The sequence below is a fragment of the Microplitis demolitor genome, chromosome 2, assembly GCF_026212275.2.
Source record: "Microplitis demolitor isolate Queensland-Clemson2020A chromosome 2, iyMicDemo2.1a, whole genome shotgun sequence".
Taxonomy (NCBI): domain Eukaryota; kingdom Metazoa; phylum Arthropoda; class Insecta; order Hymenoptera; family Braconidae; genus Microplitis; species Microplitis demolitor.
The window spans coordinates 105,302-121,560 of record NC_068546.1 but is presented as its reverse complement, the minus strand read 5'-3'; the positions used below and the strand labels follow the sequence as shown (position 1 = coordinate 121,560).

Here is a 16,259-nt window from a genome sequence, read left to right as displayed (position 1 = left end):
CAGCGGAAACGACTTGAGTTTCTCTAAAGGCAAAGAGAGTAAAGAGACGCGCAAATGAGTTCGTTCTATTGTTTAATTTAAGTGCCAAAGTTTTAACTGAACAGAAAAGAGGGGGTATAAATTTAGCCCTACGTCGTAGTCACGATTAACCCCCCAACTACGTCGTCAGCCAGGATGTGGTTGAGCTTCTGTGGGCTGACGGGGCACTTCCGAATACCGTCTTCCTGTTTCTTTTATTTTTCTGTTTCATTTTTTGTTAAAACTTGTGTTTTTTTTTTATCTAAAAGAAATGAGAATCGCGAATTGTAAAAAGAATAGGACAATGGGGTTCACGCGAACGTTTAAGAATGAAAAAAACCCCGGAGGTTAGTTGTAGATGGTAGAGTTAACGGATGAGGGAGGATGGAAAAAAAATTTTAAAAAAAAGCCCCGGAAAGCACCGAGATGCATCAAGAGTTTAAAACAGTGCGTACTGGCTGGGTGAACATCTGCGGGAGAATGTTTCCTTTGTCACTATTCATCCTGGTGTCTTTCATCGCTCGGGGACATCCGGATAATTTTAAACGGGTCATGTGTCGCGAGCTTCCTATTATAAATAAATGCTTATAATTTATTATTTTATTTTGCTTTTAATTTTTTAATTAATTATTAATTATTATAATTATAATTAAATTAATATTTTATTATATCGATTGTCAAATGACTGTTGTTGACCTCTCGTGGTAATAAAAAATTAACTTGAGCCTCTTTGTTGGTCGGTTTGTTTGACGAACGATCGTGTAATAGGCTCATAAAATTAACATACTCTATGATGAAATTGCTGATGGCGTAATGACGTTGCTGAATTTTTTAACAAACTAGTTAAGGGTTAAATAGATTTATAAGTGGATGTCAAGTTATTAAAAGTCCTTTTAAATATTAAATTTTCGACAGTTTCGTTTGAATTATATATAATGGTGAAAAAGTATAAACTTTAAATAAAAGTTTGATATCTTCTTACGACGTGATCTTATCAACTTTCTTAGTAAGATGTTTCGAATTAAAAAGTTTTTTTTTCTTTTAAGTATTTTTAAAAACAAGATCTTGGAGTGTGACGGGTATTCCCATAAGACACACACGAGGCTACCAACAGTGAAATAGTTTTATGGACGTTGGATAATATATATATGGGATTGATAAATTACTTTATGTTTGTCCACCTGGACTGGCCTAAGGTGAGGATCGAAAAGCAACTTGTCTGGCTCAATGTTGATGGGACTTTGTCGTCTTCCTTTGCTGCACAGAGACCACTGCGGATTTATTAAACCCCAGAATGAAGGACCTTAAACAAAATAATTCACTTTCATTATTATTATTGTATACATATACATATAAAGTATATTCATGGGAAAATATTTACAAGTTGAGAGTCAAGTTCGGTATACTTTGTAAGACAGCAAAGAAAATTTCAAATTTTTACAATTTCAACTTTTCCAATTGACTAAAAAGAATTTTTCGACACCTCTTGGACACCGGGGAGTTAATATTATTTAAAAAAAAAAAAAACTTTTCTAATTTTTTTTTTTCTACCAGAGATTCATGAAATTTTCTCATTTTTTTATCTTCAATCCTCATCATTTCATTCGCGTTTTCTGGACTTGTGCTTGATAAATTTAACTTTATCTCTTCTAAAATTGATACGGAAAACTCAAGGTCTTAATGAGTTTTCTTCTTTTACAAATTCAACTTTTTTTTTTTTTTTTTTTATTATTATTATCACTATTATTTTTTCAAATTAATCTTTAATAACTTTGAGATTTAAAAAAAAAAAAAACAAAAAACAGTAAATAAATAACAAGCTATATAATTAAAAGTATTTAATTTATTCTAACACTTGAACACAGAGTTATTTTATCTTGATGTTTTATAAGTACATTAAAACTTAATAATAAACTCTTAAAGAAAATATAAATTATTTATCTAATTATTTTTCTATAGCAACAGTAAAACTTTTGACTTGAGCTATATCTTCAGTGTTTTTAAAATCAATAGTTTTACTATCGATAAGTCATATAAAAAGAAATATTAAAGAAAAAAATATTTTTACGGCAACTGATAAATATGCTTCATTTTCTAGTGCAGATTAAAAAAAAAAAAAATAATAATAAAAATAACTAAAAGCAAGCGTTTGCTTTAGAAATATATCATGTCGTTGACTGTCGAACGGGATAATTTATATCTCCAAGGTTCCAGTATTTTCATTGACTTTTCTTTTATTTTCTTTTATTTCGACGGTTCTATAATAAAGCAATATACGTGCAGTAATGAAAGTCATCAGTTGACAATATTTAAAAATATAAATTTTATAATTAGCTTTTTTCACGAGCGTGGTTTTAAAAAATAACCGTTAGGAGGACTACAGCTACAAAGACTTTCATTTTCATAGCCGCTAAAAAAAATCAACTATTTTAGTAAAGTAAATTTATTTATATAATAATTATAAACTTTGGGTGATTACGGTAGTAGCGCCTTGGGCAGAAATTTAGTAAAATAATGATAAATACTGACTAGATGACTAGTGAATAGAGAATATAGAGAATATATATATATATATATATATTTATCAGATTGAATTTAGATTCAGCGCACGTTAGTATAATTAAAAATTAGCAAGCGATAAACGTACGGCTGTGGTGTTTCTGTTGGTTTAGGAGTATTACTCTGGAGAATATACAATGCATCTATAATAATATATGAACGTTTAATTACGTCCATTCTCTCGTAATGGTGTTTCCTAGCTAAATCCATAATCTCATTTTCATTTAGAATTTGACCTTAGTCTAGGCTATATTTGTTTTTACTCATGTGTATTGTCAATAATCCAACAACACATCAGCATATGAATTATCAATTTATAAAATTTACCAATCACTATTCTGATAATTTAATCATTTTCACTAATAAACTAATTACATTATAATTTTTGGGTGACAAGTTAAATTTTAACATTTCATTTGCATATTTTAGTAACACACATTATTAATCACTAATTTTATTATTATTATTATTATTATTATTATTATTATTAAATCATTAGTGTGAATAAATAATAAGGGTATTATTTTTTGACGTATTTCTCTGACGGAATTTAAAAGCGATTCTTTAGAATCAATCGTCTCGGAGCTGTCTCTTTGGACAACCGGTTTAATTATCCGTCTTTGGATCCGACAGCGAGATTGTAATTTATAAGGAATAAGAGAAAGGATGATGATAAGAATTTTCGCTCAGATCTGAAGACCACTTCTCCACTTCTCCACTTGTTCACTCCTCTATTTCTTGATTGGTTGGAGGTTGAAGCTTTTAAACTGGTTATTGATGATGATGACATTAGAATAAAGATGTAGCGTAGTCAGATTGGAAGTGTCCTCTCTATCCTCTCTACCCTCTCTACCCTCTCTAGCCTCTTTACTGAGAATGTCTATATAACTGTAGTCGGTAGGATGGGCGCCAAGTCCAATTAAGATGTTTTTCAATCCGGAGCTTTAGAGTCAGCAGACATCTCGGTATCTAGGTGATAGCGTTTCGCGCGCCCGTTTCACAACCCAGCCTATCGTCCTGAATTCATATGCATACATGAATACATTTCAGTGTTTCTCCAATCAAGCCCGGACCGGATGTTTCAGAGGACCGTCGGGTTCTCGTATAACTATTGTCCACTCACAGCTCTATCATATCACTCGCTCCCTTTTCATTTTATTTATTTTACAAACAATATCAACACATTCATGAAATCCTGTACACTCTTTGTCATTCCACTTTACTTTTACTTTTTATTTAGTTTCAAAAATCTTTTATTTATTTATATCCCTTTTTATTTTTATTATTATTTTTTTCTCATACAATTATTTAAGTCACGAGCCTTGATACCTATATTATTTTACTCTATTCAAATTTCATACTTTCATTTTATTTTTATTTTCTTACTGATATCGCAATAAACTGATCGCGAGGATGAGTTTCAACCACCTGACCCCCAAACGGATAAACTTTTGTCCCGGCCTATATAAATAAAGAGAGACAGCTTGTGAAATATATATATATTTCGTTCACGGTGTGTCATTAACGAGCACAAACCCCTTCAGAGAAACCAAACTTTTTTTTTTTTTTTTTTTTTTTTTTTTTTTTTTATACATATATATTTATTTATTTACTATTATTATTATCATCCTGTATTTTGTCATAAAATTATTTAACTAACCTCGATTATTCGATATTTTGATAATAATTTTATAAAAAAAATAATATAAATTTGTAGATATGAGACTTGTTAATCCGTTTTCTTAACCACAGTGGTAATTAATTGGACAACTATAATTAATTTTAAGCATGACAACGTTAACGACGTCGAACGAGGATCATTGTGCCTGACACTAATCCTTGGGCCATTTAACGCGTACTAGCTAGAGTTTGCTTGACTAGTGTGATATTATTCCACTTGATAGACAACTACGATCCACTATCAACTATCAACTATATTAAAACAATGTTATGATAATCTTCCCAACTCCCTAAATCCATCATTAAAATTTCTCATTATTTTTTTAATTTTCTTCCCTTCCCACTGAAAATCGAGTGGTGATGAAAAATAAAGCTGACGAATTTAATGATGGATTGCTAGAATTGTTAGGTAAATTTTAAAAAAAAAGTATATTTTATTGTTATCTGATGAATGCATTTGGGTATAAAGGATTTGTAAAATAATTAATTGTAATTCGTTAATGACGAGATATAGTTTGAGTTTTAAAATTTATTGTCAGCAGATGAGTGTAAAGCTCATGTATAATGGATTTTCAGCGGGTAAATTTGTCGATTGTTCGAATCGAGGGCTAAAAAATATTATGTCGCTCGCGAGTGTCCAAATCGAATTTCGAAATGCAATTCGTGTTGCGCGTTGCGGATCACCTTGTTATCGAACTACGATAACGATAACCCTATCTCTCTTCTACTTTATCACCTATGTTATGTATCTATAGACCTCTACATATATATTTTACATGTATGTGTGTATAAATGTGTATGAATGTGTCTCGTCCCGCGGATTTACACGTTCCATCCTCGCGATATGTAGTTCCCTGTAAATTTGTTAATTAACTAAGGTAATTGCTCCTGTAGTCCCAATTACGCGCTAAATCCGTTATCCAAATATATATACCGTATCATTGGACATTTCGCCTCTCAAGTTACATTCGATATTAATACTAATAGGTTTTATTTTACAAAATACATTAATCAAATTATAAATTATTTTTAATTGGACATATGTAATTATAGCTCTGTACTTTATGTCTCAAATTCAGGGCATAATTTAAATTTTAAAAAATGTGTTTTTTTTTTTTTTTTTTTTTTTTTTTAAATAATTAATTTGATTAAAGTCAAAATGAATTAAAAAATTATTTAACTGTTGGTAGGATTCGTATGGTCAACATGAATTAAGCTTGAGTACGTCTGTACAAGGTATATAGAGTATTGTATAATTTATGCGTACTCACGTTGTAAAATGAAGGTAAAAGCATATAGCATTCAACAGAAACCGTCATACTGGTAGCTCTTCAGCATTTGCTTTTACGGAAACATATTCTATGCATACATGCATGCTTAACACCTAAGAGAGCCAGTAGGACATGACGACGTTCCGACAACGACAACGACAATGACAACGGTCAAAATGACTGGGAAAAAGTACTGGGAAAGGACTGAGACCAAACCATCGTCCGGTGGTGTACACTGGCCAGGATGTTAAATTACAGCATTTAAATAATTTCATTTAATCTGTGCGCTTGTATAAGACCCGGTTTTATTCCTCTTACTCCTCTAACTCTCAGTCTTAATAATTCTACCGCACCTTCTCGTGTCTCGTTACGTGCTACCGGATAACCGACTGGACACCGACGCCACCATCGTCACGGAAAATATATTTTCCGACAACTAAATTCATATCACGATAGCCTGTTGCTTAATCATATTATTACTTTTATAATTTTATTTAAATTTTTTTATTTTTTTATTTTAAATACACGACCGATAGATTTTACTATGGAATTTATTTTTAACTACCACAGACTTTTTAATTAATTACTTACTCATCAATTAAATCAATATCACTTTTAATCCAGTTCAATAAATTTATAATTATTCATCATCATAAAAGTTGATAATAATTTCTTTCCATTAATGGATTAACTGATAAATAATTGAGTTACTTAAATTTTATTTTTGTTATTTATTATTTTATTCTTAATTCATTTCCATAACGAATGAATTTTTAAAATATATGAATTATTCATTATTATTCAATTATAAATAATTCATTAATTTTAACGAGTTTTTTTTACATTTAACAATCTAATATTATTTTTACTTAATTATTTTATTAGAAAACATTTTAATTATAAATTCAGCAGAAATTTATTTCTTTAATAAATTAAATTTAAATTGCGTTTAAGCTATTTAATTTTATGAAAAAATTATATTTTTATATATTTTAATAATATTTTCCATAGTTTAGTTAGAATTTAGATTTAAAAATAAAAATTAATATGAGTATTGTTAAATTTATATAGAATTAAATTTGTTAAAAAAAATTATTTTTTGATAATTCGTAAGTTATTTAAATTAAAACTTTAGCATAACAAATATAAATAATAATAAAAAACTATTATTTGTTATTTACTATTATTTTTTGTTATTTTATTTTAGTATATTTTATTCCCAATGGCGGTCTTAAGTTGGCCCACTTGTATTCAGCGAGAAGTGATAAAGATGGAAAGTGGCCCAGGTTGCATTTGCATGTTTATTCCGTTTTCTTAATTCCGCCTGGGATAGGAAAAGCAACTCGCGAAAGACTGCTCGGAGACTCAAATGCTCAGTGCCTGCTGATTCTCAACTTAAACTTTTGTGTCGGGGTTTAATTCTCATCCCATCATATATACTCTCACTGCCAGTGCTTATTATATTATAAATAAATTACTTAACCGTCTTCTTCACCAGTGTCACCATATTATATTTATCCAGATTATATACTTTATATATAATTACTTGTTTGACAAATAAAAATTCATCTTCCCATAAAATTAGTTATTTATAATTTTAATACCAAAGTTTTCCATAAAAAAATTAAATTTATTTAATTAAAAGGATATTTATAAAAATTTTATTATTAAATAATTATCATGAATTCGTCTATTGTCAAGTTTATATTTAAAATCATATATACGTCCAATTTAAAAGCGTATTGAAATAAACTGGAGCCCGCGAAAAAGTTATGCTACGTAAAATATTCATTTAATTGTCAGAATAAAAATTTAATTAAAAAATTCGCGTAGTATTTATATTTCAATATATTACAAATCTATAAAAAAAAAAAAAAAAAAAAAAAAAAAAAAAAAAAAAAACTGTCCTAAAAGTAAATTTGAAAGGCTTATTGGTTGTAAAACAACAGAGTAGACCATCTGCCAAGAATATGAAACTAAACTCTAGACCCTAAAAACCTACCACCTGACTAGAACCAACTCAAAATCAGTAATAACTTTTCCAAGGTGAACGTTGTACCGGGTGTTGCTAAAGCCAGCGATAAAAATTCATGCTTGCCTGAAATTAACTTACTAAAGACTTTTTTTCTTCTTTTTTTGAAATTATTTATACCCTTACTTTAGTATTTAATTTAACTTAAATATTAATTACTTCAATGCAATTATTATTAATATATATATATATATATTTTTTTTTTTTTTTTTTTTTTTTTTTTTTTTTCGTTTTCGGGTTATTGATAATCTAATAATGTAGTATTTAAATCTCTTATTAACAATTATATTGAATTATCGATTAGTGTAATTATTAAGTCTATTAAATAACTGTGGACTTACCAGAAATACCATCGTAGGTCCACCATTCTTCCCAGCTGGCTTCGGACTCTGAAAATTAAACGATAAAAGTTAATTATCCCCTATAATTTTTATTCCTTTTTTTCTTTTTATCACAACTATTATCATTATTACAATTTAATTATTTAATATTAATATTTAGATTCTTTTTTTCATCACAATTATACTTTTGTACTCCGAGAGAGTCAAATGCTAATATTTATGCGTAGCAGAATGTTTCTTATCGTTAAATGGAATAGTACCACGCGGAAAAAAATATAAAAACAAAAAAATTCAGTAAATATACGTGCGTATATATATTTTCTTCCATTGTTTACGTTATCTAAAATATATACTAGTAAATTTATTAAAAATAAAAATAATAGTTAAGTTATCTCGTGACTGATGAGTTATTAATCGATAACAAAGGGCTGAACTGGTTGGAATTCGTATGCTTGTAGTGTGTGTAAAGCCACTAAGAGCTACTTGGCATGTTAAACATACCGGAATAACGTCAGATAGATATGCCACAGTGTCTTCGAGTTTCGATGCATTCTCGACGATACACTCGGATCTTTGTCATTTCGATATATATATATTTTATTTTTATTTATATAATTTTTAACAAAAATACCATTAAATTTATATTAAATTTAAATTCATTGATTACCAATTGAGATTTAGTGAGCATTAACGCTGTTTATATATTTAAAGGATTTACCCCGGAAATTTGAATTATAAAACCAGAGAAAACGGAATTAATTTTTATCTGTTAATTTATCATTTTTATAATTTATTACAAAATATATATGTAATTAATGATATATATTTGTAGATTTCTGCGAAAAAAAACTCTCAGATATCATCATATATATGTTCATGTGTAATCAGATATAAATTTACATATGATCATGTATGGTTATCTATATGATAAAGTAACATTATATCTGTATATTTATGTATAATAATTAAAATTTTTGAGATCCGCTTAATCATAATATAAATATATAAAAAATACCTTAATTTAAACTTATATATCTATTATTAAAATATTTACCAGCAGATAGTATCAAAAATTGTTGATGAAATTAAAAAAATAAAAGTTTGAAAGAAATATAATGAAAAATGAAAATAAAATAAAAATGAGACATATAAATGTCGCGTGTTTTGAATCATTAAACTGCGTCTGGTAGCATGAGAGTTGACCCGACCCACATGTGACTATCTCGGTAGTTACGCCGCGCCCTCCGCCATCGGCTAATTGCATCAAATTATAAAACTTTTCAGTTCTAAATAAGTAAGTGAATATAATGTAATCAGTTTGTGTTGCATCGATTTTCACCCGTTTATTTTATTCAAAACATTATGGTTTTATCTATAGAAATAAATGAAACATAACCATATTATTATTTACTATGATCATGATTTACGATTAACTTAAAATCACCCAGTAATTTAAAACTCCATTATAAAAATATAATAAATGTCGGTATGCAAATAACTCCTAGAAAAAATATACATACACAACAATATCGATCGATTATATTTGTTCCGACGAATTTCTCATGTATTATAATTATTATTTTCTCAAACTTTATAATTAAATAATTTAAATAGTGTAGTAATAGGTAAGTGAGTAATTTCATGAGTAAAATGTAATAAAAATAAGCGAACAACAAAACAAAAGGTGAATAGACAGGGAGTTTTAAAACAACTGTATATACCGAGGAACAAAAGCGAACAATTACAGTTGAACGAATTGAGATTTTACAGTCGATTGGACTACGATAGTTTTAAACGAACCCATTCGATCGAATACTCGAGATGTTCCGAAATCACATTTACAAATTAATATCTGCTTTTACGATATATTATCTCATTATTTATCATACTAATTTATTTATTTATTTTAATAAATCATTTTTCCTTCAACAAACAGATAATTAGAGTCATGTCTATATTGCTTATTTTTTTTTTTTTAATTTAATCATTCATATAATATAGATACATGGATTTAAAAATATTGTTTAAATAAGAGATTGAGTGATTGCTGCAAAAATTTTTGACCAAAGAAATACTTTTACTTAAAAATCGTTTTAAAGAATTTTAAAAGAAATGTTAGTAGATTGATGTAAGAGATGAGCTGAAGAAAAATGGTGACTGTTTAAAAAACAACCACAAATAAGCTTAACTCTAAAAGGAACTCATAGTATAAAAATTTTAAAAAGACAAGATTAGTTTTTTTAAAACAAGCAAAATGGCGATACTGGTATAGTTAACTAAACAAGTAAAAAACTAAAAAAAAGGAAAAAGAAGAAATAAAAAGTGGTAAAAAATAAAATCTTGAAAGTTGCAGGTTGGTTAGATTTTTCTCTAGTAGACGAGTCGTCCTGAAATTAACAGAAGGAAGTAGATAGATGGACCCGAGAGTGGTTCCTGGTAAACGAGTTCTCCAAGTGGGTTTCAAAAGAAGAAAAAGTAAAAAAAAAAAAAATTTCAAAGAAAATAAAAAAAAAAGAGAGAGAGAGAGAGAGAGAGAGAGACTTGTGAAGAGAAAGTGAAAAGCGAAAAATAAAGAGGATGAGTCGAGAGGGTCGAGAAGGTAGAGAGAATGAGAGTCGCGAAACGAGTAGCCAAATGTAATTTAAAGAAGAAACCAAGTTGGTTGGTTGGTTGGTGAATGATAGAGACAGTGGATAAGGTGGATAAGAAGGATAAGGTCTAGCCTTGAGGCTAAAGAATAAAAGAAAGGGAGAACAAGTAGTACCTCCGGTTTACGATTCAACCCGCATACAAGTCAAGTCGTCCGTCACTACTACAAACTCAACTGGGACTACTTGCTCTTATTTGACTTTCTTGTTGCAACAAAGATAGGCTACACTACGCGTCTATTCTACTCAAGTGTCCACCATCTCCAAAGATCTATACTTTTTTACTTTGGTTTATTTTACCACCGACAACCAGTCTGCTGTCTAATATTCTTTAGAGAACAAAGTACCTGTTTCACTTCAGCAATCACCCGATCAAGACTTACTTTCAATATACTTTACATCCGATGTCTTGACATTTTCGTTACAACCAATCTATATATAGAAAAAAAAAAAGTTATTTTGTTTAGAAAAAGTAGAAAATATTTTTAATAAAGTTTTTGTTGGCACACGGTCTTTTGTTGATCGTGCCCTTATGGTAGAAAAAAAAAAAAAAAAAACTAACGTCTTGTGTACACTCAAGGGGATGATGTGCATGCGCATGAAGACTAAAGAATACAAAGTATATACGAAGAATAGCAAACGAGGAGTAAGAAGTCAGTAGAAGTTGTAGTAGTGTAAGTGTGAGTTCGCGAGTGACTGTAAAGAAATAGAGAGAGAAAGAGAGAGAGTTGCTTTTTATTTACCCCATTTCCACTTTTGTTTACTTCAAGGGCTCTTGAAGCCGTTTGGATCCCTTGTCGACGTGAACCAAAGTCCCAATGCCTGAGAGAGAACAAGCCGAAAGGCGAAAGGAATTAGGGGATGATTGAGTACTCGAATAGAAAACTCGTTGTGAGAACACAAGAGTGAGAAACGAAAAACAAGAAACGATTAAGAAATTCGATTAACGTCACCCTTTTTACACACACACACATACTATATATGTATTGTATAATTTATAAGGTAGTCTTAATTGATTTATCAAGTTAGTAAGACGTAAAAATCATCAAAATACTTTTATATAATTACGTTAATAAAATCTTTACTTTATATCATGTATGTTGATGTCTTTCTCAAATTACGTAGACTGGTAATGAATTCAAAAGACCAATGTAAAAACACGATAATTTTATAATGTTTTATCTGTGAACTGGTTGCGGGTTTTCCGGGATCTGCGCTCGAGATCCCAGCAGCAAGCCAGAATCAGCATCAGCATCAGAATCAAAATCAGAATCAGCAGCAGCAGCAGCAGCAGCAAGTGGTATGTGCTGGACGAAAGTACCTCAATGAAGGCTGGCTTGGAAAGGCTGGCTCGAGTCGAGTCGAGTCGAGTCGAGTCGAGTTGGGTTGAGGATGGGGTCAGAGTTAGGGATGAGACGAGAGTTGGGTGGCGGTATATGAACTAGGGGATGCTACATGAACTGGACAAGTGGAGATGCAAGCGATGGTAGCTCGAAAGCTTACAAAATACGCTCAGACACGTAGAACCAACTAATTTAACTCCAAGCCCATATATATTACTAAGTCTATATATTTTAGCAGGTAAAATGGTTGTTTAAATATAAAATTAAAAATGAATCTTATTAAATTATGATAATAAGTTTATCAACTAAACAATGATATGATGATATGATGATATTATGTTTATTGTTGAATTTAAGTTTGAGTTGACGTGTCTGACAAAACTGGCACAACAAGTTATAAGCTAAGGTATCGTATGTGTAACTATCATATCTGAGCGTAAGCATACGTGTTATTGTTGAGTGTCGTACTGACTACCAAATAGAGTCTATTCACTTATATACAGATACATGAAAAGTCTGTGAAACTTTGAGACTAGATGTCACATAGTTATTAAAGTTGGACCATGACACCCAATGAAATTCGTATAATATCTACGATAGATGTCATGTGTCACCAGGGATATCCAGAGCAAGCCAGAGCAAGCCAGAGCAAGCCAGAACAAGTCAAAAACGAAACTTGTTGCCACCATAAAATTACTCTTTACTCTGTCACCTTTTAATTATTTACCCATTATAATCTCATCAATAATATCTCTGTTATAAATAAATAAACATATACTTTAATTAAGATTTAATTTAGCGAAAAAAGTGTCACTGTCACGCAAACGACACTTGCACGCACAGCCAACATTTTTTAACGTCTTCCGAAAGGGAGAACTCCATTTGTAAAATTAATTTGTCATACTGTTGTTTTTTTTTCTTTTTTTTTTTTTTTTTTTTTTATGAATAAGCGGTTATTTATTTTTACGAGTATTATAAATAGCTTTAACTGATATATACTCCTAGGTCAAAAAAATATCCTCGTGTACCACTTTTGCGTCACAGAGTCAATCCTCAAGCTCTTTGTATTATTTTTTTAATTTTTAAAATTTTTTTAATTTTTTTAGGTATGCATATCTCTTTGACGTCTTTGTTAATGTACCACTTAAACTTTTCTCTCTGCTTTATATCTCGGCATGAAATGTTAAAAAGCTTTTTCGCATTATTAAATTTTTTCAAGGTCAATCTTAACACGATTATTTATTATCATTATTGACTGAGTAAAAGCAAGTAAAGAGATATGAATGATAATTTAAAAAAAAAAAAAAAAATAATAATAATAATAAATGAAGTAATTGGTAGATAACCAAAATACGTGAGCATACTGTAAACAAGATTGATTATAGCAAATGGTAGGAGAGTTATAGGGTTAGCTTGATAATTAAATTAACTCACAGGGTTAGTCCCGTTCTCTGTGCAGAACATACAACATACAACTTAGAGTAAGTGTAGGAGCAGTGACTGCCCGAAGCTAACCAGGAATACAGCGACCATGCTCTGGGATACGAATATGTAATCCACTTTGGCTGGCACTCTGCGGCGATGGTGCGCACGCGAAACCAGACAGCCAACAGCCAGCCAACAGCTACTAGGTACTAGGTACTAGGTACTATGTGCCAATTAGAATCATCGAGGGTACGGACGCGTGGTCGAAGCTCAATTGATGTCCAGTAATAGCTCGGTCACCAGGTTGGTGATCGAGGCTGACCTATCTGCTGGATTTGTCACTACCTAGGGCTCTTACTACCTCAAACCCATACCAGAAATACGTATAACCGCAATTCGATCGTCACGGCAATAAAGACCGTTGATGATAGTACCTCATGTTGAGTAGCACAATGATCCAGTAACGAGTTAAGAGTTGCTAGTAACGTGTAACGAGTAACGAGTAACGAGTTGGGTTTATCCTTGATCCGTTTATCAGTAGTAGACTAGCCGACCAGTCAACTAGTCAGACACATTGGCTAATCAAAATACCACTGTTTATCATGACTGAAAATTGTCTAACTCAAAAGCTGATGTATACCAGAGAATATAGATGGTGGATTGAGCAATAACTCGAGTTGCTACCATACCGATCATTTGACGACTTTCGACTAAGAAGAGAAAGCTTACGATTGAGGAAACCCAGAGTTCTTGCTATCTCAGAGCACGTACATTTCTGGGGCGTGACGTAACTGACTAACAACGTGGTAACACGGTTGAGTAATCCGTTTCTACTATTGCATCTCGGTTTGCGTCCTCTTGTCTCTGGAATGGACCATCCCGTGGCTTATTACACGCCCGCGTGACCAGCCACCTGGCCAAATTCGATTCCACTACAAGGCTAACGTCCTAATTAGTTTCACTCCTTTTATCTTTTATATATATATATATTTTACTCTCTTTCTCTTTATTCTCTATTCCATAGAGAATAGGTTCCAGCTAAGGTTGTCCAAAAAAAATTTTAATTCAAATTACTTATTCAACAGTCGTATAGTTTATTTAATTTATCATCAACTCAACTCTTGTATTGTCCTTCCTTTGTGTACGTTAACTAAATCTTATTTTATTTTACTTAAACTTATTCTTTTTTATTATTTATTTCAATTTTTTTTCTCCTTTTGCCTGCTGGCAATAAAAGTTCAAGAGCTATTTGTTGTTTTTGCTGTTGTTGTTGTTGTTGTTGTTGCTGTTGTTGTTGTCGTTAGCTTTACAGTAGATCCTGTCGTTTTAACTACGCGGATATCTTCTGCGGATATATACGTGAGCCACGGGATTTCTACGGGATGTTACAGAGCGACAGGTAATCCAACGGGCAACTGGGTCGAGCGATAAGGGTTAATCTAAGGGTTGGCGAAACATAACAGTTAATTTCTCCCACTGCTTCAAGTCTCATCGTTAACATGACAATCATTATTTTACACAACAAGACACATGTTTTTTTTTTTTTTTTTTTTTTTTTTTTTTTTTATTCTATTTATTTATTTAATATAAATTTTAAAGTTTAATTTTATTTTTATAATAATAATGCAAATGTGAAAAAGTATAAATGAAAAAGTCGATTCACAAATAGCATAAAGTGAGAAAGAGAGAGAGAGAGAGAGTTTTTACTGGCTTCTTATAAAATTTCTTCTAGTTCGACGTCGGTAGAAATATTATTTCAACTCCAGTCGTTCTTGTCGTCCACTTCTGGGTTGGTTGGTTGGTTGGTTCCTTCATTCGTTTTCTTCATCTCTGTCCTTCTTTGCAAGTTCCATACTTGATCGGGTGTTCGAACTTTAGATTACGCCTGGCCCGCGGTCTTTTGTCGTCGTACAAAATGAAAAGAGACGATCGTGATGAAAGTTTAGAATAAAGAAAAGCTAAAAATAAAAATATTTAAGTCGTAAGAGAAAGAACTAGAAAAAAAAAAAAAAAAAATAAATAAATAAAAAATAAAGAAGAAAGAATGAGGTTTCGATTTAAGGTTAGGTAAAACGTCAAGAAGATGCTGAGAAAAAACCAAGTGCCGAGTTATTTTATCCAACTTAAATTAAACTATCAGAGCCTATTATTGATAGAAATAATAATAATAATAATAACAATTCAAATTTATATCGTAAAATAATATTTTTTGAGCCTGATGCACTCACATTAAATTGATTTACTTGAATATGTAGAAAAATGTGATTGAAAATTTGTTCAGAGTCACGTTCGTTGGTTTCTGTATTACCACAATAGGATATTATTTTTTTTTTTTTTAACCAGACCTAGAGAAATTTCTATAATATTAAAAATATATATTCAAATTAATTAACGTACTATTTAGCCTGGTTATTAATGATTTTCTTCGGAAGAATTGTTGATAAAATAATAATATTTTAGAAGGATTTAACGAAAGCACTGCATGAGAAAATTTCAAATAGTTTAACAAAGTCAAGTTATCAAGGAAATCCTTGAATAATGCCGGAGACGGATCGAGAAAACGGGAAAGGAACTCATGGAATGTTTAAAGCACTCACCAACTCACAAATTATATTAAAGATTCATTAAAATATTCATTTTGTAATTGGGATATTATTAAATACAATTCTAAATATTTATTTAATATAATTTTTATTTTTGGTTGTTTATTACTTAAGTTATTTATAATTAATAAACATATTTCTGATATTTATTATTAACAAGTGAAACTGATCAATATCAAATGTCCGTTTATTAATTTCAATATTACATTATTTGTGGCTTATGAATAACAACAAATTAAAAATTAATTTATCTGATTTTTTTTTTTTTTTTTTTTTTTTTTTTTAATACCCAGTTGAAAATTTTAATTATAGGCTAATACCAAGGGTAGACGTTAATCA

General features: G+C 30.3%; 1 protein-coding gene across 2 annotated transcripts in view; it reads right to left on the bottom strand.

Annotated features, from left to right (window-relative positions):
• LOC103578526 (carbonic anhydrase-related protein 10) overlaps positions 1 to 16,259 on the bottom strand; it is a 40,888-nt gene that overhangs the window by 12,217 nt on the left and 12,412 nt on the right. For both annotated transcript variants that reach the window (XM_014439784.2, XM_014439785.2), the window contains exons 2-3: positions 7,902 to 7,949; positions 1,185 to 1,321 (exon numbers count right to left, since the gene is read on the bottom strand). In XM_014439784.2, the coding sequence (XP_014295270.1) occupies positions 1,185 to 1,321; positions 7,902 to 7,949 (185 nt within the window). The remainder of the gene's footprint in view (positions 1 to 1,184; positions 1,322 to 7,901; positions 7,950 to 16,259) is intronic.